This window comes from Bactrocera dorsalis, chromosome 3 (assembly GCF_023373825.1).
Source record: "Bactrocera dorsalis isolate Fly_Bdor chromosome 3, ASM2337382v1, whole genome shotgun sequence".
In the NCBI taxonomy this organism is placed as follows: domain Eukaryota; kingdom Metazoa; phylum Arthropoda; class Insecta; order Diptera; family Tephritidae; genus Bactrocera; species Bactrocera dorsalis.
The window spans coordinates 69,570,073-69,598,065 of NC_064305.1; the positions used below are offsets into that span (position 1 = coordinate 69,570,073).

At 35.1% G+C, this 27,993-nt stretch overlaps 1 protein-coding gene across 1 annotated transcript; it reads left to right on the forward strand.

The window, feature by feature from the left end:
• Positions 1 to 27,977, forward strand: LOC105222896 (rhythmically expressed gene 5 protein). The gene is made up of 3 exons (XM_011200439.4): positions 1 to 449; positions 23,943 to 24,132; positions 26,741 to 27,977. Exons 1-3 carry the CDS (start codon positions 312 to 314, stop codon positions 27,400 to 27,402), a joined length of 990 nt encoding a protein of 329 aa, XP_011198741.2. The 5' UTR covers positions 1 to 311; the 3' UTR covers positions 27,403 to 27,977.
• Positions 27,978 to 27,993: the final 16 nt, after the last annotated feature.

Here is a 27,993-nt window from a genome sequence, read left to right on the forward strand (position 1 = left end):
AAACAAAAATATAAAATAAAAAAAAAAAATATTTAAAAACAAAAATAAAAATTATTTTAAATCAAAAAAAATATTAAAATAAAAGTAAAAACATAAAGCAATAAAAACGGCGCTTTGTCGCATCTGCTTTTCGGTGTTATACAACAGAAGTGTTTTTTTTTTTTGAAACGCCCTTTTTTTTGAAAGTCGCGCTTTTTGACATTATTTATTGGCGACGAACGCGAAAAACACGAAAATAAATTAAAAAAAAATAATAATAAAAACACATACACACTCACAAAGGCAACCAGCATAGCGACGTGAAAACAACAATGGCGAACCTTAACAACAACAACAACAAGCGCGCTGCAGCGAAAGTAATTGCAACATGCCTCATCTTAAGCGTTTCCATGCAAATGTGTTGCGGCTCGGCGATACCGATTTGGGAATTTTTAACGCGCAACGAAAAGGTAAGCAACAATACAATAGCAACAATAACAACAATGATGAAAAATGAAAAATGCAGCATAACTTTACTTTGCCTCAACAAATTACACACACATGTGAGGTGTAGTAATAAATAAATATGCGCAACAACAACAATGACTACAACAACATGCCGTGCATAGCCGCCATCACTTTGGCTGACGCAAATATTGTAATTAAGTTGTTGTTTTTGTGCGTTGTTTTTGATGTACTTTACTTTAATTCACATTACCGCCGCTGCCTACAAGCAGGATGAGTTGACTTTCACACACACACACATACTTCACATGTTTTTGTATGTATGTATGTGTGTTACTTAGTTATTTATTGTTTTTAACAAGTTTTTGTTTTCATACACAAATTTTTATCGTCAACTGGTTTTAGTGTTACGTGTTTAAATGAATTTATTTTGTTTTATTTTTTACGATTTTCGTTTGTGATAACTGCGCTGTTGCTGCTGTTGATGAGCTTCAGCTGCGTTCGGTTAAGGACTTGTTTTATTTTTCATTTAAATATTAGTATAGGCCACTTAAATAAAAAGATTAATTTTTTCAAAATTCAATTTTGGCACAAAATTAAATTAAATAGAATTTTATTTTTGTATAAAATTAGTTACAATGAATGCTCTCAAGTGAAAATACCGTAATTATATTAAACGTGTGACTTTGATGTTATCTAAATTGTGCGATAATACCGACTTAAAAATACCACTTATAAAAATATTAAAAAAAATATTGAAAATTAAATTTTTTTAATTATTGATAGTATAAAAATATTATAAACAAAAAGCTTTTTCAATAAAAATAAAAAATAATTAAAATTAAAAAAGTTTTATTTATATTTTAATAATATAAATTCACAATAAAATTACAATAGCATTAAAAATTAATAAAAAAAAAAAAACAATTTAAAAAGCTAAAAAAAAAATTTAGAAAAATAATAAAAATAATTTATTGAAATAAATTTAATTAAAATTAAAATTAAAAAATATATATTTTTTCATTCTAAATATATCAAAAAAGAAAATTCATTATAAAATTTAAATAATATATTAAAATAAATTAGATTTTTTAATAAAAATTAAATAAATACCTTAAAAAAAATTAAAAAATTTAAATATGTATTTTTTATATTTAATTCTTATTATATCAAAAAAAAATATTTAAAATGGTATTAAAATTTTATAAAACATTAAATAATTTACTAAATAAATTTAAATGTTTAATAAAAATTAAAAAAATTATATCTTGAATAACTATTAATATAAAAAAATAAATATTTTTTTGTAATATAGTTCAAGTTTCTTTTTTTTTAATAACTAATTTTAATCATTTATTTTTTTTAATACCTTTTCATCAAATATTTAATAAAATTTTAAATTCATAAAATAATATGTTGCTAATATAATTTAATATAAAGACATAAGTATTTAGAACTGATCAATTAATGAGAAGAAAGTTAATTTGATAAATAATTTATTTTTTTATGAATGACGGATTTTTTTAAATTTCCTCTCAAAGTTTACCTTAATGAACAAAAAAACTACTTCACGCATTTTGTACAAGTCTTTAATCACGCCTACAAAATATGATACTTTTAAGCCAAAGCTGGCATGCCGTTTATCCAATTTTCAATTATCATATACTTCAAGTAGGATGATCTTTACTGGATTCACCGATTCTTATTTTTTCGGTTTTTGCTCGTTTTTGGAGCAATATCGATTCGATAGATTGCTGGACACAGACACATGCTTGGTCGCCATTAATGATATGTTTGATGAATGATGGGTCCTCAGCTATATTGTCAATCATCTCCTTGGAGATCTATAATGTGTTGCTACTAGTGACATTTTTACAAATTGCACCAAAAGATTCAGGACTTTGAGTACGAGTCTAGCATTGCCTAAGTAGGTTAGCTTAGTCTGGTAGACTACTGAGCCACGCGTATCAAATGGAGTTCAGTTACGTGGTCAATGAGAAAAAGTCATTATTTAGGATGCCTGCGTTTGACGAGAATTTCAATAGACTCTGTGGCCTCACTATCAATACATCTTCCAGCGTCTCATACTGTGGGGCCCCAAATGCTACTCAATAAGCCTAGTCAATGCCGAACAAGTTCACAAGAGATGTTCTATTGTTTCCCTGGTGCCTTACTCTTGACATTTTCTGCAGTCTTCTCGATCGGTCAGCCCTATTCTGCAGTGAGCGATCATATTGATACAGTCCCTTCTATCGAGTGCCAGTAGGAATTTTATATACTATCGATCTACCGTTTTACACCTGACTTTTGCAGTTTTGCACCCATGTAGATCCTTCCATTGCATTTTGATTTTCCTTACCATGCTTCTGTTTAGATCGTCGTATAGACAATGTATGTGTTTCCCAACGTTGATAACGTCTTCAGGCGTCAGCCGTATATCACTCATGGCAATCTCGCCCACTATCTCATTGCCTATACGAAGCGAAGTTAAAGCCTTATTGCTGCTTGGCTGCCCACGTAGATGTCGACTCTAGAGTTGTTTGCTGATGCACTAGAAGCTAGCTGTGGTGCTTAAATAGCTCTGCTATTAATTTGTTTACTCCAAACGGCAGTAGCATTGTTGTATGTGGCAAAAATGCAATTTTCTTAAAATTTCGATCTGAGCGCCACCTAGCGGACATATACTTAAATTTATTTTAAAGTGTATATTTTTCAAAAATTGCAGTGTTTGAACTTGTTTTAAAAGTTAGTGCGCTGATATTGTATGAAAAGTACATTTAAGTTCTTCACCGAGTAAAATTTAAAGTTATCTCAAGATACCTAAAAACAAAGTTTGTTGCAAGCACGTGATAGACTAAAATTTGCAACTTTCGAAGAAATTCCGCAAGTTTGAGAACAGGAAAGCGAGAAACAAAAAACGGATGGAATGAGTGTGCAATCGCTAAAATGGTTAGTCATTCATGTAACAATGTACAAAAATTGTATAACCTCAAAAAAGCAAAAACAATATCAAAAGGTTTAATTTCAATTCCAATTTAGTTCTAATTTCAAATTCAATTTCAGTTTAATTTCAATTTGACCGCTTTATTTTGGGGTCAAATAAGTGGAGCAATAAATAATGCATATAAATCACCATGTTTCGAGGTCCACACTTCTTATTAACAGTCATTTAATCTGATTATGAGTGCGTGTAACGACTGCAGCCAATTTTAAAATAACAAAACTTCTTTGTTTCATAGCAGAAGACCCTCGATGAGCATTATTAAGCCACCAATTACATTTTCTCACATAAAAAAGTATCGCATTCAAAGCTCTAAAGCCTGTAAAGACTGCAACTAATAACCAGCATTCATTCGATAATGTTAATTAGATCACATGACAAGCGCGACAAGGCGTTAAACATAGCGTAGACGCCACTTTATTAATTTAAATAATAATTTAATGCATAACAATAACTACAATATGCAATTAACTAATAACCAATGTCGTTGCGCTTGAACTGGAACTTCTTTATGGTATTTATTTGCATTCTTCATCAATAACTTCAACTAATTTAATAAGCAACGAACGTAGGCGAGTGTTGACCCTAAATTTGCATACATTAATGCTGCATCTTCTGTCAACTGATTAATAATTCATAAATCTCGGCACATATTAATAGAATTAAAAAGGCATAAGGTCAAGAGGGCAGCGCCGCAGACGTCTTTAAGCATCACGTTTGACCCAAAAAAAAGCGCAGCTTTCGACGAGTACCCGGCGTACGAAGAGCCTTGCACAGCTGACGGCCTTAACTGTCTTAACTGTGCGACGCATTCTTAAACATATAGAGTAAGCAGTCGTACGTTGGAGAGGTTAACCCTATCGCTCGTATATTGTTTTTGTATATTTTCTTAACGAAAAATTGCATGAAAAATGCAAATTAGACAAAAAACTGGTGTTATAATGCTATACAGATGTGATTTACATAAACACATGTATAGACATTATTATATACAACAATATTTATATATGTAAATCGTTTAATATGCACCTTCGCTTTGCCGGTTTGTACGGCGCTGCTCATCACTAAGCCATTCAAATGCAAATATTGAACCAGTTACAACAATAAAATAACAACTAGTACATATTTTTATATGTATTCCGTTTATACACGAGTGCAAAGCGCTCGCAACGAATAGCAGTTAATTTGACTATCGCATTTTGAATATGTTTGCATCTCGCATGCGCAGCTATTCACCACTTTAATTATGCAAAATAAAGCGGAACGAAAAGGTTTAGGCAACAGCAGATAACATGTTGAACCGTTAAGCGTTGTTCATGTTGTCCACACATATGTACATATATAATCGGAATGCGTCTTCAGCCTTATGCATTCAAAATAATGATATCACTCATGGCATGGCATACAGTTTGTACCGCTTACGATTTGAATTTAAGTGGCTTTTGAGTTAAATTTTGCTTGTGCATTTGAATTGCCGCCGAATAGAGTCGTCAGACTGGATTTGACGCGCGATGATTGTTGCATTTGTTGTGATGTTGCTGATTTTATCATTGAACTCGAATCGACTTATCGCTTTTTTGTGCTAAATAGACCTAAATTACTTGAGAAGAATGCAATGGCAACAAATGCTATAAATATACATACACACACCTGCATACATATATACTAGATACAAATGCACAAACACACAGATTGGTACTCATAGTAAAGCAACGGCGTTTCTATCGCCGCGTTACACAAAGCGCCAATGCCAAGGTAGCGTCAACATTGTCATTGCCATCGTCTCGATTCATAGCAACCTGTAATAACAGCTTTTTATTGTGGGATTACATACATATGTGAGTATGTATATTTACAGACATACAAGTGTTAGATAGGCATGCACTTTGCTTAGTTTGTATGTGTCAGTATGCATATCTATAAGTGGATGCAATTCCGGTGGAAAACTTGAAACATTTTTATATGTGGGGTCATGCTACCCCCTTCCTAGCTAACAAATATTTACTAATTTCAGTTTTTCGAAAAAAGTAATATGCAGAAATCATATCACTAATAAATTTGTGGAAATCTGCCGAGTTGGCTGTTCTTGTCTGGATAAAAAATTTGATTCGTTCCCCCTATCTCGCTGATTGTTGGAGGATAATAAAAAATTAAGAGGTCAAAGGTGGGTAAGACGACAACACCTTTTATTTTAAAGGAGACACAAAGTTAATTCTGCTTGCAATTATAAAGGATGATCCATTCCGAGGTTCCCCATTTTTTTTAAGAAAAAACACAGAAACTTCAAATTTAATGGGGAGTGTTTGTTATCATCCGAAAGAACATTTTTTGCATATAACTTTTGAATATTGAAGATTATCTCTTCCAAATGTTGGCTGCGACTACATCTCAAATGATCCATCCGTTGTGTCCAATCTCGATGTCTCGTTCGAACATTTCGACTGTTAACCGGCTGGCTGGATGTTTTGCTCCAAAGTCTGAATCGAAACGACATATTCCCACGGTGCGATATCACTCTGTTCTCTGTTCGCTCAATAAATCCATTAGTTGATGCGATGTGTGGGAATTGGCGCCGATTTATTGAAGCCAAATGTCGCCAAGATCACGAGCTTCAATTTCATGCATCCGGCATCAGATAGTCGGTTATCATGGCGCGATAACGGTCGCCATTGATGGTTACGTTCCATCGGCCCACAAACCACACCAAACCGTTGCTTTTTGGATGAAATGGCAACTGTTGTATATCTTCAGGTTCCAAATAGGGCAATTTTGCTCGTTTGCATACCTATTGAGCCAGAAATGAACCTCATCGCTGAACAAAATTTTTTTCAAAAACGTCGGATCTTCTTGGAAAGTTTCAAGAGCACATAGAGCAAAGTGATGTTGCTTGGGAAGGTCGAGCGGCTGCAGTTCTTGCACACTTAAGTTAAGATCGCGATATAAAATACGCCAAGTCGTTCCATACGTCAGTCGGAGTTGCTACGAACGGCTCCGAACCGACTCTTCAGGTCTTCGTGTACAACCCACAACGGTTGCTATATTTTCATTACTGCGTGCTGAACGTGGTCTATTCGGTCGAATATTATGCAATACTGAATGCTGGGTCTCAAGATAGGTGATGGTACTGCGAATGTTTCACTCAGTCGGCCGATTATGTTGGCCATAAGTTGAGGGAAGCGCGCGAAGCACACTCTTTACAGAACGTGAATTTTCGCAATAAAGTTGAACACTTTGTAAATGTTTTTCAGGCGTAAGTCCTTACACGCTTAAATGCCAAATAATACTGAGCGAAAATAAATTGCCAGCTTGACAAGATCACGCTAGATCTGTCAAAAAAAAGGCCATTGAAAAAAGTACCTCTACTTGGATCACTCGTTATATACTTGTATAATATGCTTATTATATAAATTCCCTCTGTTTCGGAGTCTAATTGTAGGGTGGTGCCTGTGCTGACTAGTTTACCTGCTTCACAGGAATACCACTGTCTTCCGGAAGCCATCATCTATTTTGAATTTCAACACTCTTCAATGAAACCCTAAGAGAGTTTAATGATTTCAAAGTCACTTTGCTATCTGTATATATGGATATACTATTTCTAGTTATAAGCGCAGCCTAATTCAGAAGCCTTTCCTTAATTGCTGTGATTTTCCTTAGAAGAATCTGCAGTGGTCTCTTTGTCGGAAGGCGATTCTGGTATCTATTGAAAAGACACCCTCCAACATATCAATGCTAAACAGCCCTTAACGGTTTTTGACATACATTTTCGATCAAGAATCATATCAAACAAGTGGTTCCATCAATAGGAGGTCATATGAATTAACTCTGTTAGATAACTTTAAACGTTTAACCGATTGGAAACCAACATTCGGCGCGTTATTAACAAGAGGCCGGCAATACTAGGGAAAGGAAGTGAAATTAGATCACCCTGTTGTTGTTGTAGCACCAGAACATTTCTGAAGTAAATTCGAGGAATTCTGCCGAGTTGACAGTCCTTAGCCAGATATGCGGGTCCATTCCGGTTACTGAAGCCGTGCTGTCGTGGGAACGGTCCTCTGAAGGTACAGTTATTCGAAATTTTATTCTAATACTAAAAGCCATACGATTTTCGAATGACTGCATCCAAATATTGGCTTTTCAGTATTTTTACTGTTTTTTTTGTAATAAAATTTCTATATATCTGAAAAATAACACCTTAAAGTAGTCTAGTACTCCTAAAATATACGTTTAAAGATCTATAGGAAACTTTAATCTCCCACAACAACAGTTATGGCGCCGCCTATGCCGTTATACGTTATACATATGTACATACATGCAATGTATAAAAGTTTGCATTTCTGTCCGAAGATATAATTTTCATCGTGCCACCTGTCTAACGGGCAATTGTTCCACACGGCTGCACGTTTGCATTGAACTTGACGTTGGAAATTTTATATACACAAATATATGTACATATATGTAAATGTAAGTGCAATTAAATATATGTACAATTATATACACTGTTATTAAACGTACAATACTCTTAATAATAATATGGCGCTCACATTCATGGCAATTAGTTAGGCCGAGTTTATGTCGAAATTGGGGCGCAAGTGTGTATGTATGTATGTCTTTTGAAACTGCGTAAAATAAAGCACTTGATTTTTTATAAGCTTTTTTTATCATCAAAAAAAGTTGTTGAAAAATTAAATCAATTAAATAACTAAATCGAGTTTTATGAATTTACTGGGTTTCGAACCACAGCCTAAAGCTATAATAGTCAAGCATTAGCACGATCCTGCCAAATTTCTAAAAATATATCTACAGTAACGATTTTCTAATAACAATAGCAATAATAAAGCCAGCGTTTTCACGCTAACTGTAAAACGGCGGTGAATGCCAATGCAACCAAGCAGATAAAAAATACAAAAGAGGTATAAATCAATAGTTAAAATAATTAATAGGAGATAAATAAACCAAATAAATGAAAAAGTGCAAAAAATAATTCAACACATTTATGCTTCCACATGTGTATATATGTATGCATGTATTTATGTTTTGTCTATTTCGAATGTATGTATGCATTCATACCGGCTTAGCCGGTCCATTAACGGTGGCACACGCGAATTCGCGAGCTGTCGACTCTTTATTTTTCACAGCGCCAATTTGATGGCTTCAAATTAAATATAAATGGCATTAGAAATCAGCAGGAACGCTCACTCATAATAACTGGTATAGCATTGTGGTGTTTTTGCTCACGAAAAAAAGCGAAAGGTCAGTAGAATGTAGTGATGCGCCGCCAATTCAAGTTTATTGCTATAAATAATTCACCAGTCTCTTTTAATTATTTACTGAAATGTTAAAAAACTAATCAAAATCTGTCTCTGAAATTATAATAATAAAAATATAGTTTGGTGGATTTTTTATCCATTTCTTTATAATTTTTGACTACATCGCGAAGGTATTTCAAAGAAATAGTCAACAAATTCTTCAATTGCGACACACTCTGCCCAGGATATGTACTATAGGATAGTATGTTCATAAGCATTTACTTAACCTCATTTGATGAAGATTTTTCAAATTCCAATCCCAATCTCTTAAAAATTTTACTGAAAAAGTTTACTAAAAAATTGTGTTATATACATATTTCGTAAAGATATATGTAATTTGAGTACTACCTGTCGAATTTTCTGTTGTCGTCAAAATTAAACTCTCGTTAAAAACATGTCTGCTTTCTCAACTTAACCAGCAGTTAAACTTCTGGTTAACTTCTTTCCTGAAATGCGTTTAATTAAATTGAAGTGAAACTTATGATCCAAGTATGATTTTTTCCATTTGTCAACATTTAAAAGCTCTTTTGCAACATTTACATCTCTCACCTCCTAAATTTAACCGGCAGTTAATCTTCTGGTTAACTTTTTTCAGGAAATTTTTTTAATTAAACTGAACTTGTCTCGAAAACTTATGCTCCAAGTAAGATTTCTTCAGTTTGGCAACATTTACGTTTCCTTCACTAGTAATTTTAACCAATGGTTAAACTCTGGTTAACTTTTCTCTTGAAATACGCTTTATTAAATTGAACTCGTCTGGAAAATATGATATTTCTTTTGTATAAGGTTTCATCTAATTTTTGATTCTTCTCGATAATCAATAACTCTCTAATGGTCGTTTTCTTAATATCTGGTTAGCAGCCATGTCTCGGTTAAGTTCTGATAAAAAAGCTCTTTGGCGAAAAAATTAGTCTAGGTTAAGTTAACTAGGGCTTAACTGACAGATGGTTGTTAACCAAACACTGAGAAAACAACCTTAAGAAAGCTCCATATAGTTCACAAAGCTTAACAATCGGTTTTAGTTCTTATAGTAAAAGAATTGAAATGCTATTTTATTTTTCGAACTAAATAGAAACACTATGTCGATCTTTTTATCAAACTCACCTAATTCTCAAGTTGATTTAAGAATAGCAAGGCGTGGACAATTTGAGTTGTAAATTTGATAATTTGACATTAGATTTTCTAACTTTAGTTTACTACTGAAAATTAAGGAAAAATTCATTTATGCTTGGTTCTTAAAGCGGATATTACAAATTAACCCTCTTACTTCGAATATTATTTGTTTTATTAGTATTATTTCTTCCTCATAAGTCTACCTTTAGTGATTCGAAAAAATAATCATAAATACTTCCCTTGGGAATTATGTGTGAGATCAAAATAAAAGAATTGGAAAGTAGTGTTAAAGTGGAAGACTATTATTACTAAAATCGAAAAATCAACGAGTAAAAAGTGATTTCAAAAAGTTTAAGCACGATTAAAGTGGGATTTGGCTTCCTATTTCTAGTTGTCGAGATTTATTATTATTTACAATAAAAGCACAGATGTTTTCATATTGCGCTTAATCAGTGAAAGTAAATGTAAACTATGTACTCTTTGACATACATATACATAGAAGTATGTATTTTGTCATTTCACTTGTCATATAACGCCCAATTTAATGGCAAGTGAATTTGACGACATGACTCGTGCGACCTTCGAGTTTCAATAAAAACGTTGATTATTATATCACACATGACGCACCTGCTGGATATCATAATTTATTTAACTGGACCTACATATATACATAAGTACATATTTACATATGTATATATACTTAATATACATGCGGTACATTCATATATGTTTGTATATTACATAAAAACAATTAAAGTCTCGAAAACGACAAACCGCAAGATAATTTAACAGATTGCCAAGTGAGATATGTCTGTTGGTGGATTTTTTTACATAGATGTGATATAAGCAAATAGCTATGCTGGATATACATACATATGTATATATGGTATAGTCAGACTGTGTTCTTTGTAGTTTTACGCCTTAAAACGCTTCAAATTTCCATTGACTTTCGAGAGTTTCTATTAACCGCCGGGCATACTCGACAACATGCGTCAATTTATTTAGCGGACAATTTACTAGAAAGACATTTAAGTATGTATACGGATCTTCCATATGAACATATGTATGAGCATAAGTGTGAATGATGTCTCACTCTGTGTTGCACACACGCGCCCAATTTAGACTTCAGTCGCTTCTTACCCAAGGTGCACTCGAGTTTCAGTTGACTGCCAACATAACTGTAGATGTGTGTATACCATATGTCTAGCAGTAGGAGTGATTGTACACCTAACAATTTGCATAACTGTTAAATTACCGTTTAGTAAATTAACACATTTATAGCGTTAAGCCAAGTTTAGCACCTTTTTGCTATAAGCATACATTGTTAAAATCTAACTCTAGCAAAAATATAACTAGTTGATAATTCATACATACTTTAGATAAAGGGTGAAGCGATGCCTTAGATAAGGTGTACATACATACTACTATGTATGTGCAAAAAATTTGTAAGACTTTGTTCATTATTTTAAAATTAGTACTTTATTTTTCAAAATATATGTCGTCCCTCTCAAAGAAATCCCCCTTGGCAACAATATACTTGTGCCAAAATTTTTTCAATCCACTAACGTTGATTTTTGACCTGCTTTGCGTGGTTTTTTCGGCTTCGGCTCACCTTTGCCACGATATTCGGCCGATTGATCGTCTTGATGTGGATCTTAAGCATATATCCAAGACTCACCGCAAGAAAACTGTCAACACTACGTTTCATGACATCCTGGTAGTCGGTAAGCATTGTTTCACAGACGTTAACGAGACGCTGTTTTTTGGAAAAATTTTTTGATTTTGGAACCAATCGTACTTTCACTTTCCTTAGGCCCAAATGATCTTTCAAAATGGTTTTCACTGGTCCTTCCGAAATTCCAACAATGCCAGTAGGATCTTTAACTGCTAATCATCGATTCTCAAGCACCAATTCCGTTATTTTATTTATGTGTTGATCGTCAGTTGATGTTGATGGCCATCGTGAACGTGGTTCGCCGTCAACTGGTTCTCGACCTTTTTTGAAAAATTTCTATCAATCAAAAAGACTTGCTCACGACAAACACTTAGAAAGCGATCTCAGCTTATGAGGTCAAATCGCTTTTAGGGGAGAGAATGCCACTCGCAGCAGGCAGTAGGAATACTCCACGCCAAGCTACTATTGGGACAAATTCCATTTGCATGTCACGCTCTGTACAGAGCACTGCAGCCTCAGGAAGTACTTGTCCAACATGGATATAGTATTTTGCGCAAACTGATTGCCGGTTTTGGGACATAGAACAGGAAACTCTTGAATACCTAATTCTAGATTATCCAGCAATTTGTAAACGCAGGCTTAAGGCTCTAGATTCCATCTACGTGGACGGGGATCATATCAATTCAGTCGCGCCCAGCAAGCTCCAGGAATCGTTCAGATTTCTGGACGTTTGTGACCATATGTGATATAAGACAGGGCACAATAGACCATAGATCGCAGTGTAAAGCCTCAATTATTTTCTACTTATTTATGTATACACTTACAAATAATTACGTATATATATGTATATGTATACATGTATGTACATACATATATGAGATTTTAAAACCTTAAAAAGACATTTGTACACAAAAAATGCATTAAATTTTCTTTACAAATTCTTTTATATCCGATTATTGTGGAGCCAAAAAAAAAAACACATAAAAATCGTGCACGCGTTCAGCAGGGAGTTACAAAGCAATCCGTTGAAATACTAAATTTAAAATATCAAAATAAAAAAATAAAAAAGCAAAAAAACAAAAAATCAGGCAATTAAAATACTTCGGTATTTTTATATGGAACAATGTCGTCATTAGTCCAAAGAAACGCTGGTCATCTTTTGCAATTGTTAATTACTGTTTTCTCTGCCTTCTGAAAATATTTTTAAACACGCTTTCAGCTTAAGTGCGAATTAAAAACCAAAACAAAAAGAAACGAATCGTAAATTCTCTTCGATTCTTAATTGAAAATTATTGGAAAAAGCTATAAAGTTGGTCAAGCAGCAAAGGCTAACGAAGTGGTCATAAAAGAACTGATGGGGATTAAAGTTGCGTACACGCCAGGTTCTTGGTTATCTAAATGTAAATATTTTCACACTTACATATATTTATGTGTATGGGTATATGTATGTTTGTATATACGTTTGTATGTACGCATGAATGCTTGTATGTTCTTAAGTCGTTTTCCTGGAATAATCAGTGGATCGTAAGGGATTAGCACAAAAAATGCTTACAAATATCTGTATTTATGTACATATGTTGGTGTTCTGCTTTTCTTTGTGCCAATAATAATCCAGAACAGTCTTTTAGTTTGCTAGTTATTGCTTTTTGCACGCAATGCCAGCTTGAGTCAGCTTGAAGTCAACATTTATTGCTTCATTTGGTATATTGAAACTTGCTGCTTTTATTCCCAGGCTGTCAAGTCTCCCTATATAAATAAATGAATGTATGTATATATAAATTCAGCTTAGCTATGCATAATTAGCATGCCATTCGGCTTCGATATAACTATTAAAAATTATTATAGTGTGTAGAACATAAGGGTAAATAAAAAATCAAAACGTTCTGAAATGATGACAGAACGTTTTCTATGATTTTTTGTTTGTTTTCTTTAGTAATTATATTTTTCTTTCTGCTCACCATGCATACCTCTGCGGCTGCGCAGTAATTCTATTTATATTTTTATTATTTTTAGATTTTTTTTAGTATTTTTCATTTAATTTTATTTCTTTTTACGTGAAGACTTAAACGTGTTGAGTGAAAAAATCGCTTCGAATTGAAATTAGAAAATTATTCGTGTGTAACAAATTGGCGTATAATTAATTTTGCTGCAGATGTAGCACTACAATAATTGGCTTTGGCAGGAGAACTGTCAGTTTGAGCGCATCAATTTGGACAAGCGTTTTAGCTATGCATAATTAGTTAGATGATGGATAAAGAAAAATTCACAGCATTTTAATGGATTTAAACTTAAATGATAAACAGTTATTGTGTGATTTGCATATCTACTTTGTATACAGTATATATTTTTGTATTTGAAAAAAGCAGTATTATGAAGATCTTATGGAGGTGCACATCCAATATAAAAACAATTTTAACTCAATGTGGAATGCAAAACATAATTCGCTGAACTATGTCAATGTCTCTCGAAAGCTCGTAACGCCGACTCAGCACATGTTGTCAACAATCTTGTCTTTGCACCACATATAAGGACTGGGCTGATGTTTGACTTGTGGAGGCCTTTACTTCTCAATTGCCTACTCAGTCCTTTCGGGGCTGAAGCCGCACTGATAAGGTCCAATCAGTTTTTTGATGGTGCGCTTCCATCTTTCACACAGCACGCTCGATAGAATCCTATTGAGGAGGCTTATCCAGTCGGCTTAAATTCCAATCAGCGGCTATGCTTTCGTCCGACCATATTCGACAAAGAAGCTGTTGCATGTGGCTTATCAGTTTTTCGCCGCCGTGTTTGAATAGCTTGCCGGCAATCCGTCGGTCCCGCTGCTTTCTTGTTCTTAAGACGGGTAATTGCTATTCGAACTTCTTCATAGCCGGGTAATGGAACGTTCGCTCCATCGGCATCAATTGGGAAATCGGGTTCACCATCTCCTGGTGTTATGCTTCAGCGCCATTCAACAAGTTGGAGAAGTCTTCCCTTCATAACTTCAGTATACTTTGGGCATCAGTCACTAGATCACCTCTGGGGGTTCTACAAGAGTATGCTCCGGTCTTGAAACCTTCTGTTAGTCGTCGCATCTTTTCGTAGAATTTTCGAGCATTACCCCTGTCGGCCAGTTTGTCAATTGTTGGTCCGCAAATGCGTCTCGTTTCCTTCTTCAACTCTCGATATCTATCCCATCCTACACGTGTTGTAGTCGATTGTAACGTTGCGAGGTATGCAGTATGTTTTCTCACCACTACTACAAGGCACACCTCCTCATACCAGCTGTTCTTTTGCCTTTTCCGAAAACAAATGGTTTCGTTTGCAGCTGTACGTAAGGAGCTTGAAATGTCGTTCCACATTTCTCTTATACCGAGTTGCTGGTGAGTGCTCTCAGAGAGTAGGAGTGCAAGAAAATCGTTCTGCTATCTGTTACGATTGCAGCTTCTTGACGTCGAACTTTCTTTGTGTTTATTGACATGCTATAGTGGTCCGATTTTGAAAATATTTTCGGTGATTGTGGCATTATATCGGAGGTTGCGAAATTTAGGAAGATATCTTGTTAAATACAAAAGTACGTTTGTAAAATTTTGCATGAAGTCTCAAAAACTGTAGGACATTTTCGCGTATAAATAGACAGGCAGACTGGTGTCCGAACATTAGCAAATCGACTCAGCTTATCACGTTGTTCATTTTAATACATATATTTTGTGCGATCGCCGACGATTCCTACTAAGTTACAAACTTCGTGGTAAACTTAATATAGCCTGTTCCGGGTATAAATATCTTTTCAGAAGCAAAACCGCTTAGTAAAATCCCAAATAAATTAATTCGTACAGCGCAATAGCCCTCTCTAAGCTACGACTAGTTAAATTTTTTATTACAAAGCGCTTTCCATTATAAATTCAGTAGGTTGAACCGTGATAGCTTCAATACAACAACATATTTCTTCCCTACGATGACCATTAACACTTTCACAAGCAGCTGACGGTACTATCGATCGCTTGTTTTGATTTTTTTCGCTGACACATCGCATATGGCCAACAAGCTTTTGAAAACCGACTTTGAAGTGGCATTTCGGCATATACATTCATACGTATAAGTAAATATCGACGCTCAAATGCCCCAAAATACACTAGTTTACATGTATCCACCTCTCTTACGTTAAAAATTGCTCATTAATTTATTTTCCACTTCATTTTATTTTGGATTTTCGCTTTAATTCATTAAAATAACTTAAGTAATTAATTACAAACGAATATCCTACGCGAACTCGCTTAATAATGCGTTGCCGCGGTAAAAGTGCCGTCTTTCGTTTTTCTTTTACTCAACTATATTGTTTTTTTTTTTTACAGTCTTTCGTTGCTATTTGGTCGTTTTATTGCTCGTGGTCAGTGTTGTTGCTTTGTTAATGGGGTTACTGACCGACCGCATTTTACCGCTACACAGCGCACTTATGAACCACTGGCTATTATAAGATCATTTTTCTCACCATTTGCATAAATTTATTGCACCGTTACCACACGACGTTAATGCAGAGTTGTACACGAATACATACATACAAACACACACAAAGTATTTAAGAAATGTTAAAAGCGTTTATATGCATAAATAATTCACACCTTCATTATGATCATTAAGCAAGTGATATCAACTTCATTATACAATACAAACATACGTATGTATCAACATATGTACATTTGTATACATGTATTGGTATATGTATGTAGTAGGTAATGAGCGGCTGTCGGTAAAAGCGGATATAAAATCGAAAATTTCAATAATTTTTATTAAATTTATTAAATCAATTTATAGTCTGCTTTAAATTTAAATAAGCATTTTTTTAATGAAAATTTATGTAAGTAAAACAAGCCTGTAAGTTATGGCTTTGAGTGAGATCCTCGGACTTAAATACTTAAATACGATAAATATATGTTTTCCGTTAATTGAATAGGTAAAGAAATGTGTATATATAATATATACATATACGCAGTCGTTCACTGGAGTTTACATCAGAAATTTAAGAAGAAAATACTTTTCTCAAAAGTTTAAGCCTCAAGCGGAAATTTTTTTTGTTGCTTCATTGATCGTTCCGATATACATACATATGTATGTATGGTTATGATTCGAATAAAGAATGTCTATATATAGTCACCTAAAATGCAACAACATATCATCAACAAAAAAATCTAAATTCACTGACAGTTATAATAACCAATAATATAACCATTTTATAATTAAAACTCAAAGCTATAACCATTTGATAACCGATATATAACCATTTTATAACCAATACTCAAATTATTTTTTAATACAAATATGAATAATTTTCACATATAAAATAACACTTTTAGAAATTTTCGGTACTTTTAGAAGGTTTCTTGTATAAAAACGGCACTAAAAACTTGCCAAACCGCAAAAACAATAGTAAATTTTATTTTAAAGCACTACACCACTACCTTATGATACGAGTTGTGTTGAAAAAATAACGGTAATGTTCGATTTTTGAATAAAAATTGTTTATTCATTTGTCTACATTAATGTTGTCGCCTTCAAAATAGTTCCCATTCGATATTATGCACTTATGCCAACGTTTTTTTACTAGTCGAAATACTTCTCAAACTTGCTTTTTGAAATAACCTTTAACTCTTTCAGTGATACGCTTTTACCGTCTTTTGAGGTTCTCTTTGCTTTTAGAAATATAAACGAGAAATTACAAGAAGCCATTTATAGCGAAAATGGAGGCTGGGCATCGTTACAGTATGGTTTTCAGCCAAGAATTCCCTATAAAATTCTTTGATCCATTTCTTTTAACAAACGGAAATCGCCCAAATAAAAATATGTCTAACCTTATCGGATGCCACAGACAAAGTAAACAATGAATACAGCTGAAGACCTTATCGTACTTCAAGGACATGTACATGTACATATGTATATCAGTATAATAAATAATATTACGTTACAATTGGACTCTTCAAATCCGGAAAATTTTATTTTAAAACTACCGTTATTTTGAATGAATTTTTCCAGCAATCGAAAATTGTAAACTTTCACTTCAAGAAATATCCTTAACTGAAACAAAAATTTGATGTTACCTAACCTAGAAAAATAACCATCTATGAGTAAGATAACCATCTACCAGTAAGATAAGATCTTAGAGTTATTCGAAAGGAGTTCAGTGTTCGTATTCAGTTCTATTTGCCGACCGTTCCAGTAGATTTATACTGGACAAGCGTTTTGTTGTGGTTGTAGCGGCAGAATTCTGCCGAGTTGATAGTCCTTGGCCGTCTGGGCAATGGCAGGCAAAGAAGTTTAGGAACAACTAAACCAAAAGCAAAGGAAATTTGAAAATCACAACTAAAGGGTATAATGTAGAGGATTGCTCGTATTCAAACAACCTCACTAGAGCGGGCCGATTTTTTTTTACTTTTTTTTAATATTAAAATTACTACATAAATTTATGGATCATTCTGAACAACTTCGCCTAAGACACTAAGAGTCTAAAACCACTTTGGAGCCAGCGATTTTCAAGTCAAACTTAAAAAAATATGAATAAACAGTTGTTTGGCAGATATGTGATCAATGATGCTATGTCACATATTTAATGTGAGAAATGATGAATTGAATATCAAAATACAGCTACGTTTTAAATTTCATTGGGCTATCTCAAAAACTGACGAACAAATTGTTGTAATTTGTAAAAAGCTTCAACTTCAACAAATTGCTGGCTCGAAAACGTTTTTAGGCCCATAATACTCGTATCTTAGGCAAAGTTATTTAGAATGATTCGTGAAACATTTTCCGCATACTCGATTTTTTCGTTTTTTTAGCTCCCTGTAAATCGAGCCACTCTAGCACTCACACATATCTACAATATTGTATTTGTATGTCTAAAAACATTCCTTAATACAGTTGCGCAATAAAAATAGCGACACCTCTTCAATCCAATAGTTTTGGCTTAGTTTTTTGCCAGCGATAGTTAATGCACATGAAAATCACGTACGGGTTTAAATATGTAACTGTCAATACGAGTACTTGCCAACAAAACAGTCACCCACGTTCGCGAACCCTCTAAACTTCGCTGGCAAGCGATCACATATCTTACATATGTATACATATATATATTTATATGCTTATGTGTTTATAGTGTTGTTGCTGTTGGCATGCACTCCCTCATTCATATATTTGCATACACTTCAGTATGTATTTGGCAACTTTTTGACATTTATTTTTTCGACACTTAATGGTCATTTATACGCCATGACGTACGCAGAAACACTTTCTCATTAGTATGCTGTCAACAGAAAATTGTAAAATGTTCAATATTTACATTTGCAGCAAGACACAAAATTTTTTGTGCGGGTTGTATACTACTACACATAAAATTTTTAAATATAATAAAGGTGTATTTTTATATATTACACATACTTTTAAATAAGTTTTATTATTAAAAAAAATTTCAACCAAAATTTTTTCTGAAATCCATTTTTCTATTAAACTAAAATTACAAATAAATGCCTATGTTTTGTAGAAAGCAAACTGGGTATCAAAAAAAGGTAGTTGACAAAACAGAAAATAAATAAGTTAAAAGATAGAGAGAGAGAGGCCGCGTCTACGTCTCAGATGGTCCATTCGTTGAGTACAATTTTCGTTGACTCGATCGGGTATTTCGACTGGTAACTGGCGAATGACACAAGTGATGTTTTGTTCCAAGGCCTGAATTGAAACGGAATTGTCGGCATCTATTTTAGACTTTACATATCCCCACAGGAAGACTTACTGCGAACAGCGCCGAATCGACTCTCCAAGATCTTCGGATACACACTCAGCTACGGATAAAATCCACCCAGTCATAAGACAAACAGTCAGTGTACTTGCCTTTTAGCTTATGCTATATAACTGTTCCAGTTGTAAAAAAACTGTATCTATCTGAGCATCAACATAAGCACCGAAAACAACTCTGAAAGCTAACATAGAACTTTACCATCAATTGCTGCTTTGTATCGGGATAACAGAGATTAGTATCAAATCTAACACATCTAAGGAACTAACAGAAGCCTAGACAACGTCCACATTCGATAGAGATCACATGATCAGAAGATCGCTTAACCGGTTATATACCACCCAACGAGAAGAACAATTCATAATTTCCGGGGTGTCTATCAAAAGCATAATAAATTCCTATTGTTAAACGGCAAATATTTAAAGTTTAGTTCTATTTCCACAAAATTAGTTCAAACAAAGTTAGTCGGTGGCCTCTAAAATGGCGCTTAGACCAGTTCAAAACCAGTTAGAATATTCGCGACAACATGCCGTTAGTTATTACTCACTTGTATCACACTATTGTTGTTGTTCTTAATTTATTTCTACGTTCACCTGTATTCTCGTGCTATTTATGTATGTGTATGTTTAATAAATAAAAGCTCTCAATATTTACGTATGCAGATCTTGTTCACCGAAATATTGTTTGCATAATTTTTCAGGTTAAAACTGATCACTTAGCACTTGTTGCGTTGTTTTCGTTGCAGAAAAAGTGAAATTGAGTCTTAAATCAAAGTGCGAAATTCCCCAATTCCGTCATACGTCGATGAGAAATGTGTCATCGGCACAGATGCTTGACCGTCTGCGGCTAACATAAAATCTTTGAAAACCCCAAACTGAGCAAGATTTATCGCCGCTTGTCTGTCCGTCTGTCTGCCTGTCTTTAATGCTAACGCGTATGTTCGCATCTTCCAGCTGCCGTTTTGCGAAACTCAAAATGCGAAATTAACACAAAATGACACGCTCCGATACCTTTGCAGAATACATAATTGCGCATGCGCACAAAATTCTTCTTCTGCCATAGGGTAGCGTTTACACATGCGCAGAAGCAAATCTCATATATGTATGTATACATTTGTACGTACTCGTAGATATACCTAAGTATGTGTTAAAGAACCACTGAACCGAAAATTTTATGGAGTAATTCCTACATTTTTGCATAGTTGTTGCATCTATAGCGGGAGCTGCCGCACGTACTCTGCATACAGCTATTTACATATGCTCGCACATACATACGAACATACAATGTACATGCAAGAATTTATGTCGGTTAATTTTAGACGTAAATGTCTGGTAGTTAGCAAATCGGTAGCGCAATCTAGCCGTTGTAGCATCACTTTATTATCAATGTTGTTGTTTTTGTTTTTTCTTTCTGCCTCGAGAGTGCGCAACTGGAGTAGATGTTTATCTGCAAGTTGAATAGAAGGTATTTATTTATATGTATGTATGTATGTACTTGTTTTAAAGACCCAAATATGGAGAATATGTAGAGCACGCGACTACCAAACGGTGGGTTGTGGGTTCCATACCCAACCGAGGCGAAATTCTAACAAGTAACGCTTGACAAGCCTATGAGTGGATACCAATAAATGTTATAAACAAATGTTCATGGGTTAAGGTATTTACTAAAAATTATAAAAAAAAAACTTAAAAATCAGACTATTGTCATCACAATCTATATCCTTATTACACTCATAATCATCAAGAAAAAAATGCTGTGAAACATTTCATATATGTATGTTTATCTTTTTGTGTTTTGCATTCGAAGCTTATTGAATAAGTATACATACATGTACGTATATTTTGCGCTCAATAAAAATTTTCGGAAGAATATATTATTTTTTATATCGATTTCCGGTTGCAATCACTTTAAAACAAGTGGCAAACATAAATATAAAATTGGTGTACCTGATCAGAATTATATAATTGAGTATTCCTTACATGTCGAGCGTAAAGCTTTTAATATGTCGCTTGGAACAATAAACTAATAAAAAATGTAATTTTGAAAAAATATATTGAGACATTTTTTTATATTAAAGGCGCCTCGAAATTTTTTGAATAAATTTGAGTAAAAATGTTCTTCTTCACAAAAAAAATGTTAATATCTAGTATGTATGTATAATATACATATATTCAGAAATCATAAAAAATTAATATTCAAATAATATTAGATTATTGTAATAAATGTATATATTACTGGCATAAATACAGTATGTATGTAGCGCAGACATATTCGACTCGTCATTTCGCTGCTGGTGCCATTTCGTTCGATAATCTGTTTCCATCTAGACGGCAACTTCATAATACCCCACTCGTAGAAGCCCCCCTCCTTATTTGCGAAGAACTCGGACAGCCACTTTTCACAAGCTTCTTTTGAGTTCAACTTTACACCAACAAGGGCGTTCGCCATGGACAGGAACAGGTGGTAATCACTTGGCGCTATGTCCGGGCTATATGGAGGATGCGATAAAGCCTCCCATCCGAGCTCCCGTAGTTTCTAACGAGTCATCAACGTACTATGTGATCTGGCATTGTCTTCGTGGAACACTAGACCCTTCCTGTTGGCCAATTCTGGACGTTTCTGGTCTATCGCCAGCTTCAAGCGATCCAGTTGTTCGCAGTAGATGGTGGAATTAATGCATGGGAGCAGTTCATAGTGTATGATTCCCTTCAAATCCCACCAAACACACAGCAAAACCTTCCTGGCCGTCAATTCCGGCTTGGCCACTGTTTGGCACGATTCACCGGCCTTCAACCACGACCGTTTTCGCTTGATATTGTCATATGTGATCCATTTTTCATCGCCAGTCACCATCCGCTTCAAAAATGGGGGAGTTCGTTCCATTTCAACAGCATATCGCAGGCGCTGAATCGGTTTTTTTGCGTCAAATCATGCGGCACCCAAACATCAAACTTTTTTTTTGTATCCAGCCTTCTGCAGATGGTTTAAAATGGTTTGGTGACTAACTTCCATCTTCTGGACGATGTCACGAGATGCCACATGCCGGTCTAACGCGATGTTTTCCGTGATTTCATCAGTATTCGGTCTTTCCTCCGACTGGCTTATCCATGGTGTCGTTTTCACCCGCTCTGAATTGTCGAAACCATTCGTCCGCAGTTCGAAGTGACAGAGTACCTTCCCCCAAAACACCATTAATCTCACGTAACGTTTCTCTAGCGAATTTGTCTTTAACGAAGGAAAACTTTAAAATAGCGCGAGTTTCGGCGTTAGTGAACTCCATGTTTGCACGTCTATAACTGTTGAACGCAATATCCAAACTAATCATGCATAGCAACATTCTGTAGTTTATATCAATACTTTTTAAAGATATACAGTATTGACCGATACAAGTTCTGTAGCGCTTTATACATAGCCGCGAAATTCAAAAGACGAAAAGGCGGACGGGAGATATTTGACAAGCTATAATAATGACTCGACCTCAGCAACATCTACGGAGATGGCACAGTAGCCTTAGATTATTTGCCCATGCAAAATTTCTTGAAGACATCTCATCAAATGAAAAGGTTTTCCATACAAGCCCTTGATTGTGATCGTTCAGTTTGTATGGCTTTAGTGGTCCGATTTCGGCGACATAGACAAATGAGTAGCTTCTTTGTTATAAAAGAATTTGAACACAATTTCAGATCGATATCACTGAAACTTAAGAAATAATTTGTCACGCTGATAATTTAGATATATATTTAATAGGCCCTCCCGCGTTTCCTTCTTGGGAAAGTGTTACGTGGAAGTAAAATAGTCCTAGTCTGTTAAAATTCTCGTCAAGCCCAGTTAGGATGACGACTTCTCTTGGACCTAGCAACTGAACTCCATCTGGTATCGCAAAAGACCAAACTGATACTCATATATATATTATAGAGAATTGCCCGAATGGTTTGAAAACTGTCACAGTCAGAGTCACAATTTCCGGGTTTCAAATTTGGATCCATTCCGTTACCGTTTGTTTGGCTTGGAAATTCTCACTTCATTTTCATTGCACTCGTTAGAGTTCGTGAGAAACGGTAATCAGTTTTTATCGGTTTTACCTGATAAAACTTGAAAGTACTGTGAGGTTTTAACATAAGATTATGCGCGTTTTGATATTTTATGCTAACTATAGTAAGCCAAGATGAGTTTCTTCGATAAGTAGAAAATTTATTTAAGACCTCAGCTTTTGAAAATAAAAATTATAGACAAAGACTTCCTTAATAATTTTGCAAGCGATAATGCTGGCAAATGGTCAGATGTTGATAAAAATAATAAAGCAACTTATTTCTAAGGTATCTCAAGCCCCTGATCACCTTTTTGTCACACACTTATTGGCATTTATCTCACTCTACTATAAATATCGTCGCAAGCTAAGGTATTGTATCAAGCCAGCGCTGGCGCTTATCAGCTCGTAGAAAACATATTTTATCATAAAATATATTTCCAAGTGCACTTTACTTCTCGCGCAAGCCACATCCGCCTTCTTATCAATAAGCGTGTAAATTAATAAATATAACTATCAGTTATACAACAATTAATATATACATACATATATATATCTATATACATATAAAAATCACTAATCACTTTACATTTCACACTTCTCTCGCCCCACAGATGTCATATCTCTACTCGACGTTCGGTCAATTGGTCAGCGTGCACTGCAAAGCCACCGCCGCCAGCACTGCGAAGCCAGTGAACGAGTGCAAGCGCGACTTGCTCGCCTATGGCTATGAGAAACTACAAACGTTCAGCGACGCACAGTTGGATCTGCTGGATCCCTATCAACGGGCTGCCAATGAACTTAGTAAGTTGACAAGTGCAATGAAAAACAAAACAAAAAGCAAATGTTTTTACATAAAACTTTGGAAAATAGTTGTTGGAGCGCAATGATTGATAGTGTATTTGTATACAAGTATATATGCATCCATGCATATTTATGTATTTACATTTATTCGCGAGTCGATATTTATAGCGCCGTTTATTGACTTCCGCAACGGCTTTTACTGCTAATTGTGTTTGTCCATTCATCAATTTTATTGCGCAATTAAAAAAATATGTAAAAATGGTAAATAATGTAAAGTCTTTTACAACTTTGCCAAGTTTATATGAAGGTTTCTTTTGGCTTTGGATGAGATTAGATAAATAAATGAGGACTGCATCGCGACCTTAGGTCTATTGTGCCCTCTCTTAAGCCACAACGTCTCAACTAGACCCAGCAAATTGATAAATTCCAATATACTGCTAGTGCTGTTGAGGCGATGTGATCCCTATTTGGAAGCATGGATCCAAGCTCCTGTAGATTGCTGTGCAGTCAATCAGCCGGTGTTCTGGAGTTTCAGACTCCAAGTTGCAGAACCGACAATTCGCACAAGAAGCGATGCCCATGGTATATATGTACATATGTGCTTCTAGAGCTCACAGTTTCCAGTGTAGAAGGTAGCCTGAATTTTTCCCTTGAGAGGTTGGCTACATATTTAAAAGTTGTAATCACCCATTAAGGGCACAATAGACCCATGGTCGCAGTGCATGCCTCAATTATTAATCTAACCACCCATTAGCAACTTGGCATGACGCATGATTAATATATTTGTTGTTGTTGCTGAAAATGCTTCTCCTTAGCCACTGCTTCATTATTGCGAAGCAGCTCCTTTGTGGTGTGGCGACCGACCGCAATGAAAGGTTACGGTCCTACCAAGTTGGTGGATGCTGCAGAGCGGGCAAGCTCCTCAGCCAGTTCATTCCCGGTTATACCGGAACCTGGCACCCAAATAAGGGTTGTTTACATTCTGATAGACTATTCAGGTGTTCTATACACTCCTGCACCAATAGCGATTTGATCTCGTATGCAGAAATCGCTTTGAGCGCCGATTGACAAGGTTTTAACGACAAAAAATCTATGTACATAGGCTTCAAACAGCAAAGGAATATATACAAGGCTGACTTTTATGCCATTTCTTGACATTACACCAGCTGATACCTTCATTTCTTAATAAAATCGCTGAATAAGGACATGATTTTGAAATAGTTCGACACCAGTGACACCTTTCGAGTTTTTTGTTGGCCTAAATGGAGACATATTGATTGGTATTAACAACCACTCCAAACTGCAATGACTCCTTGGAGTCCGTGGAGAAGAGATTTGAGTCAATTTTCTTGCTGACGCAGGATCTTTAATTAAAACCATAGAAATTTTCTGAGCTGAGTAGCATGTCACTAGTAGTATCCAATGCAATGCTCGCTACGTCTTGTGCAAGAACTGAAGAAGCTCGAACTTCCCGAGCAACAACGATTCGATCCAAGGGTTCTTGAAAAGTTCCAAGAAGATCCCACGTTTTCGATTGAAATTTGGTTCAGCCCATTTCTGGCGTAATAGGTATGTAAACAAGCAAAATTGTCGCTTTTGGGACGAAGAGCAACCTGAAGAGATTCAAGAGCTGCCATTTCACCCAGAAAAAACAACAGTTTGTTGTGGTTTGTGGGCCAGTGGTAAACGATTATTTGATGCCTGAAATTGAAGTTCGTGATTTGATTTCAACAATCAGCAACCACTTCCCACACATCGATCAATCAACTGATTTATAGAGGGAAAACTTCGGTAAACAGATAATTTCACGTATTATGCCGGTCGCCTTTATATCTTCTCGAAATTTTGCACCACTATGGCAATGGACTAATGGAGCTAGAAATAACTAGAAAAAGTGTTCTGTGCGATGCAAACTGTTGGCCGGTTATGTCCTCAGATTTAGTAACATACATATAGTAGCTATAAGAAATGCACCTGCAAAGGTTACTCAAGGTTCGGGGCAGCCGTAGTTAACATTTTTTCATTATTTTTTCGTGAGGTTAAGTGAATTTTATTTTTTCTGGTTACTGTTTTATCCCCAAGGATGAAGAAAATAAAATTATTAGTAACAGAGCCAGCTTCGATTGTCGATTCCATAAATATGCATAAATAATTATGTATGTATGTAAATAAGTTTTTATTAAGGAAATGTTTTCGCCGTAATTGTTTCGCATAAATTTGCAATTAACTTGACACGACAGACAGATAGATGCGCTGTCTGCTTGAGACATTGTTGCATCAAAAGTCCCGCAAACAGTTAAACAATAACGTTATTTTTACTGACAATTTGTGTAATTATTGCCTAAGGTGTATCAACGCCTGTATAACGTCTAACTTTTAACTAAACATAAACCGAATTTGCCTCACTGTACCGTTGACTAATAGAGTCTGTAAATAATTGTTATTTAATGACAAATAAATAACTGGAAATCATGCGTCTATTATTGTGTGTATAAATTGTTACACCCCGTCAGAGTTGTAATGCATAATTAAATCGTTAATAATTTACTTACAACACTAAAAATAGATTTGTTTGTAATAATAGCGAATTATTATTGTTTCCTTACAGTTTGGTCTTCGATCATGCGCAATCACCCAAGCTCAACACTGATCACCACACGCAAACCCTTGCCAACACCACCCGACTCGTCACTCATCATCCTTACGCATCAAAAGCCTGCTAATACCGCCGACTCGACCAACACACATAGCCAAAATCCACTATTTGACGGCGAAGCCGACAACAAGCACAAATTCGCAATGGACATGGATATTACCTATGGCTATGCCAATGGACAGATAGATAATCAAAAGTCCTCCACTGAGACCTTCCTCAGTGGACCGCTAGTGTTTCGCGTACGTCCCGATGGCAGCCCAGTCGAGGAGGATCAACATAAACCGCTACCACGTGATGATGACTTGGAAGCCTATCAATTAGCTGGCACCACGGTTGGTAATGGCGCTACTGCAGCAGTCAGCAGCGCCGCTCAGGCAACACCAGTGGCTGGGGGACAGCCGAAACATCGCAAAATCGCCATGATCAGTGATCTGAAGCAGCAGCATTTGGCCTCGTTGGCTTTGCAACGCGATTTGCAACCGCCTTATGAACCGGCACGCTTGCGCCGCCAACCAGAACAGAGCGTGGTTACAGCTGGACGTGCAATTCCACTGACACAATCGTTCCACGCTCTGCCCTTTGCTGGCTACTACTATGCCAAGGGTCAGGCGTAAAATTGCATTGAGCGCAGAGCGAAGAACAGTGCAGAGAGGAGAGAGTGCTCGTTTATGCGAAAATAGAAGAAAAGTAGCTTAGAGAATCAGCGTTAAGCTTATTTTATTGTAGAATTCAGGCGGTTTTTCTTATCAACCTCTGACACAATTAATATATATGTGAAATTGCTGCCTAGAACTCACATTAAATTAAATGAATTATGTTATATTCTTTGGAAAAGTAATTTTCTAAAATCATCATCTATCGTTCATAAATTACATCATTTACAATAATGAATATAATTTAAAGTTTAGTTAGTAAAATTATTGGTGTGCATGAGCTTGTGTCTGTATTTTTTTATACATGTATATATGTGGTAATACTTGTAAATTATTTGTAAGTTAAATTTCTTGAATTTGTTTGAATATTTAGATTTAAGACAAAAATCTTATTTTATAAATCTATAGACTTACTTGTGGTACTCTAATGAATTTTGTACATCTATTATTACGTTCGATTATTTATTGTATGTACTTGTAAAATTTTTAGGTTATCTTTACTGTACAATAAAGGAATTCTTTATATAGAAAAATAATCATTGTGCTTTGTGA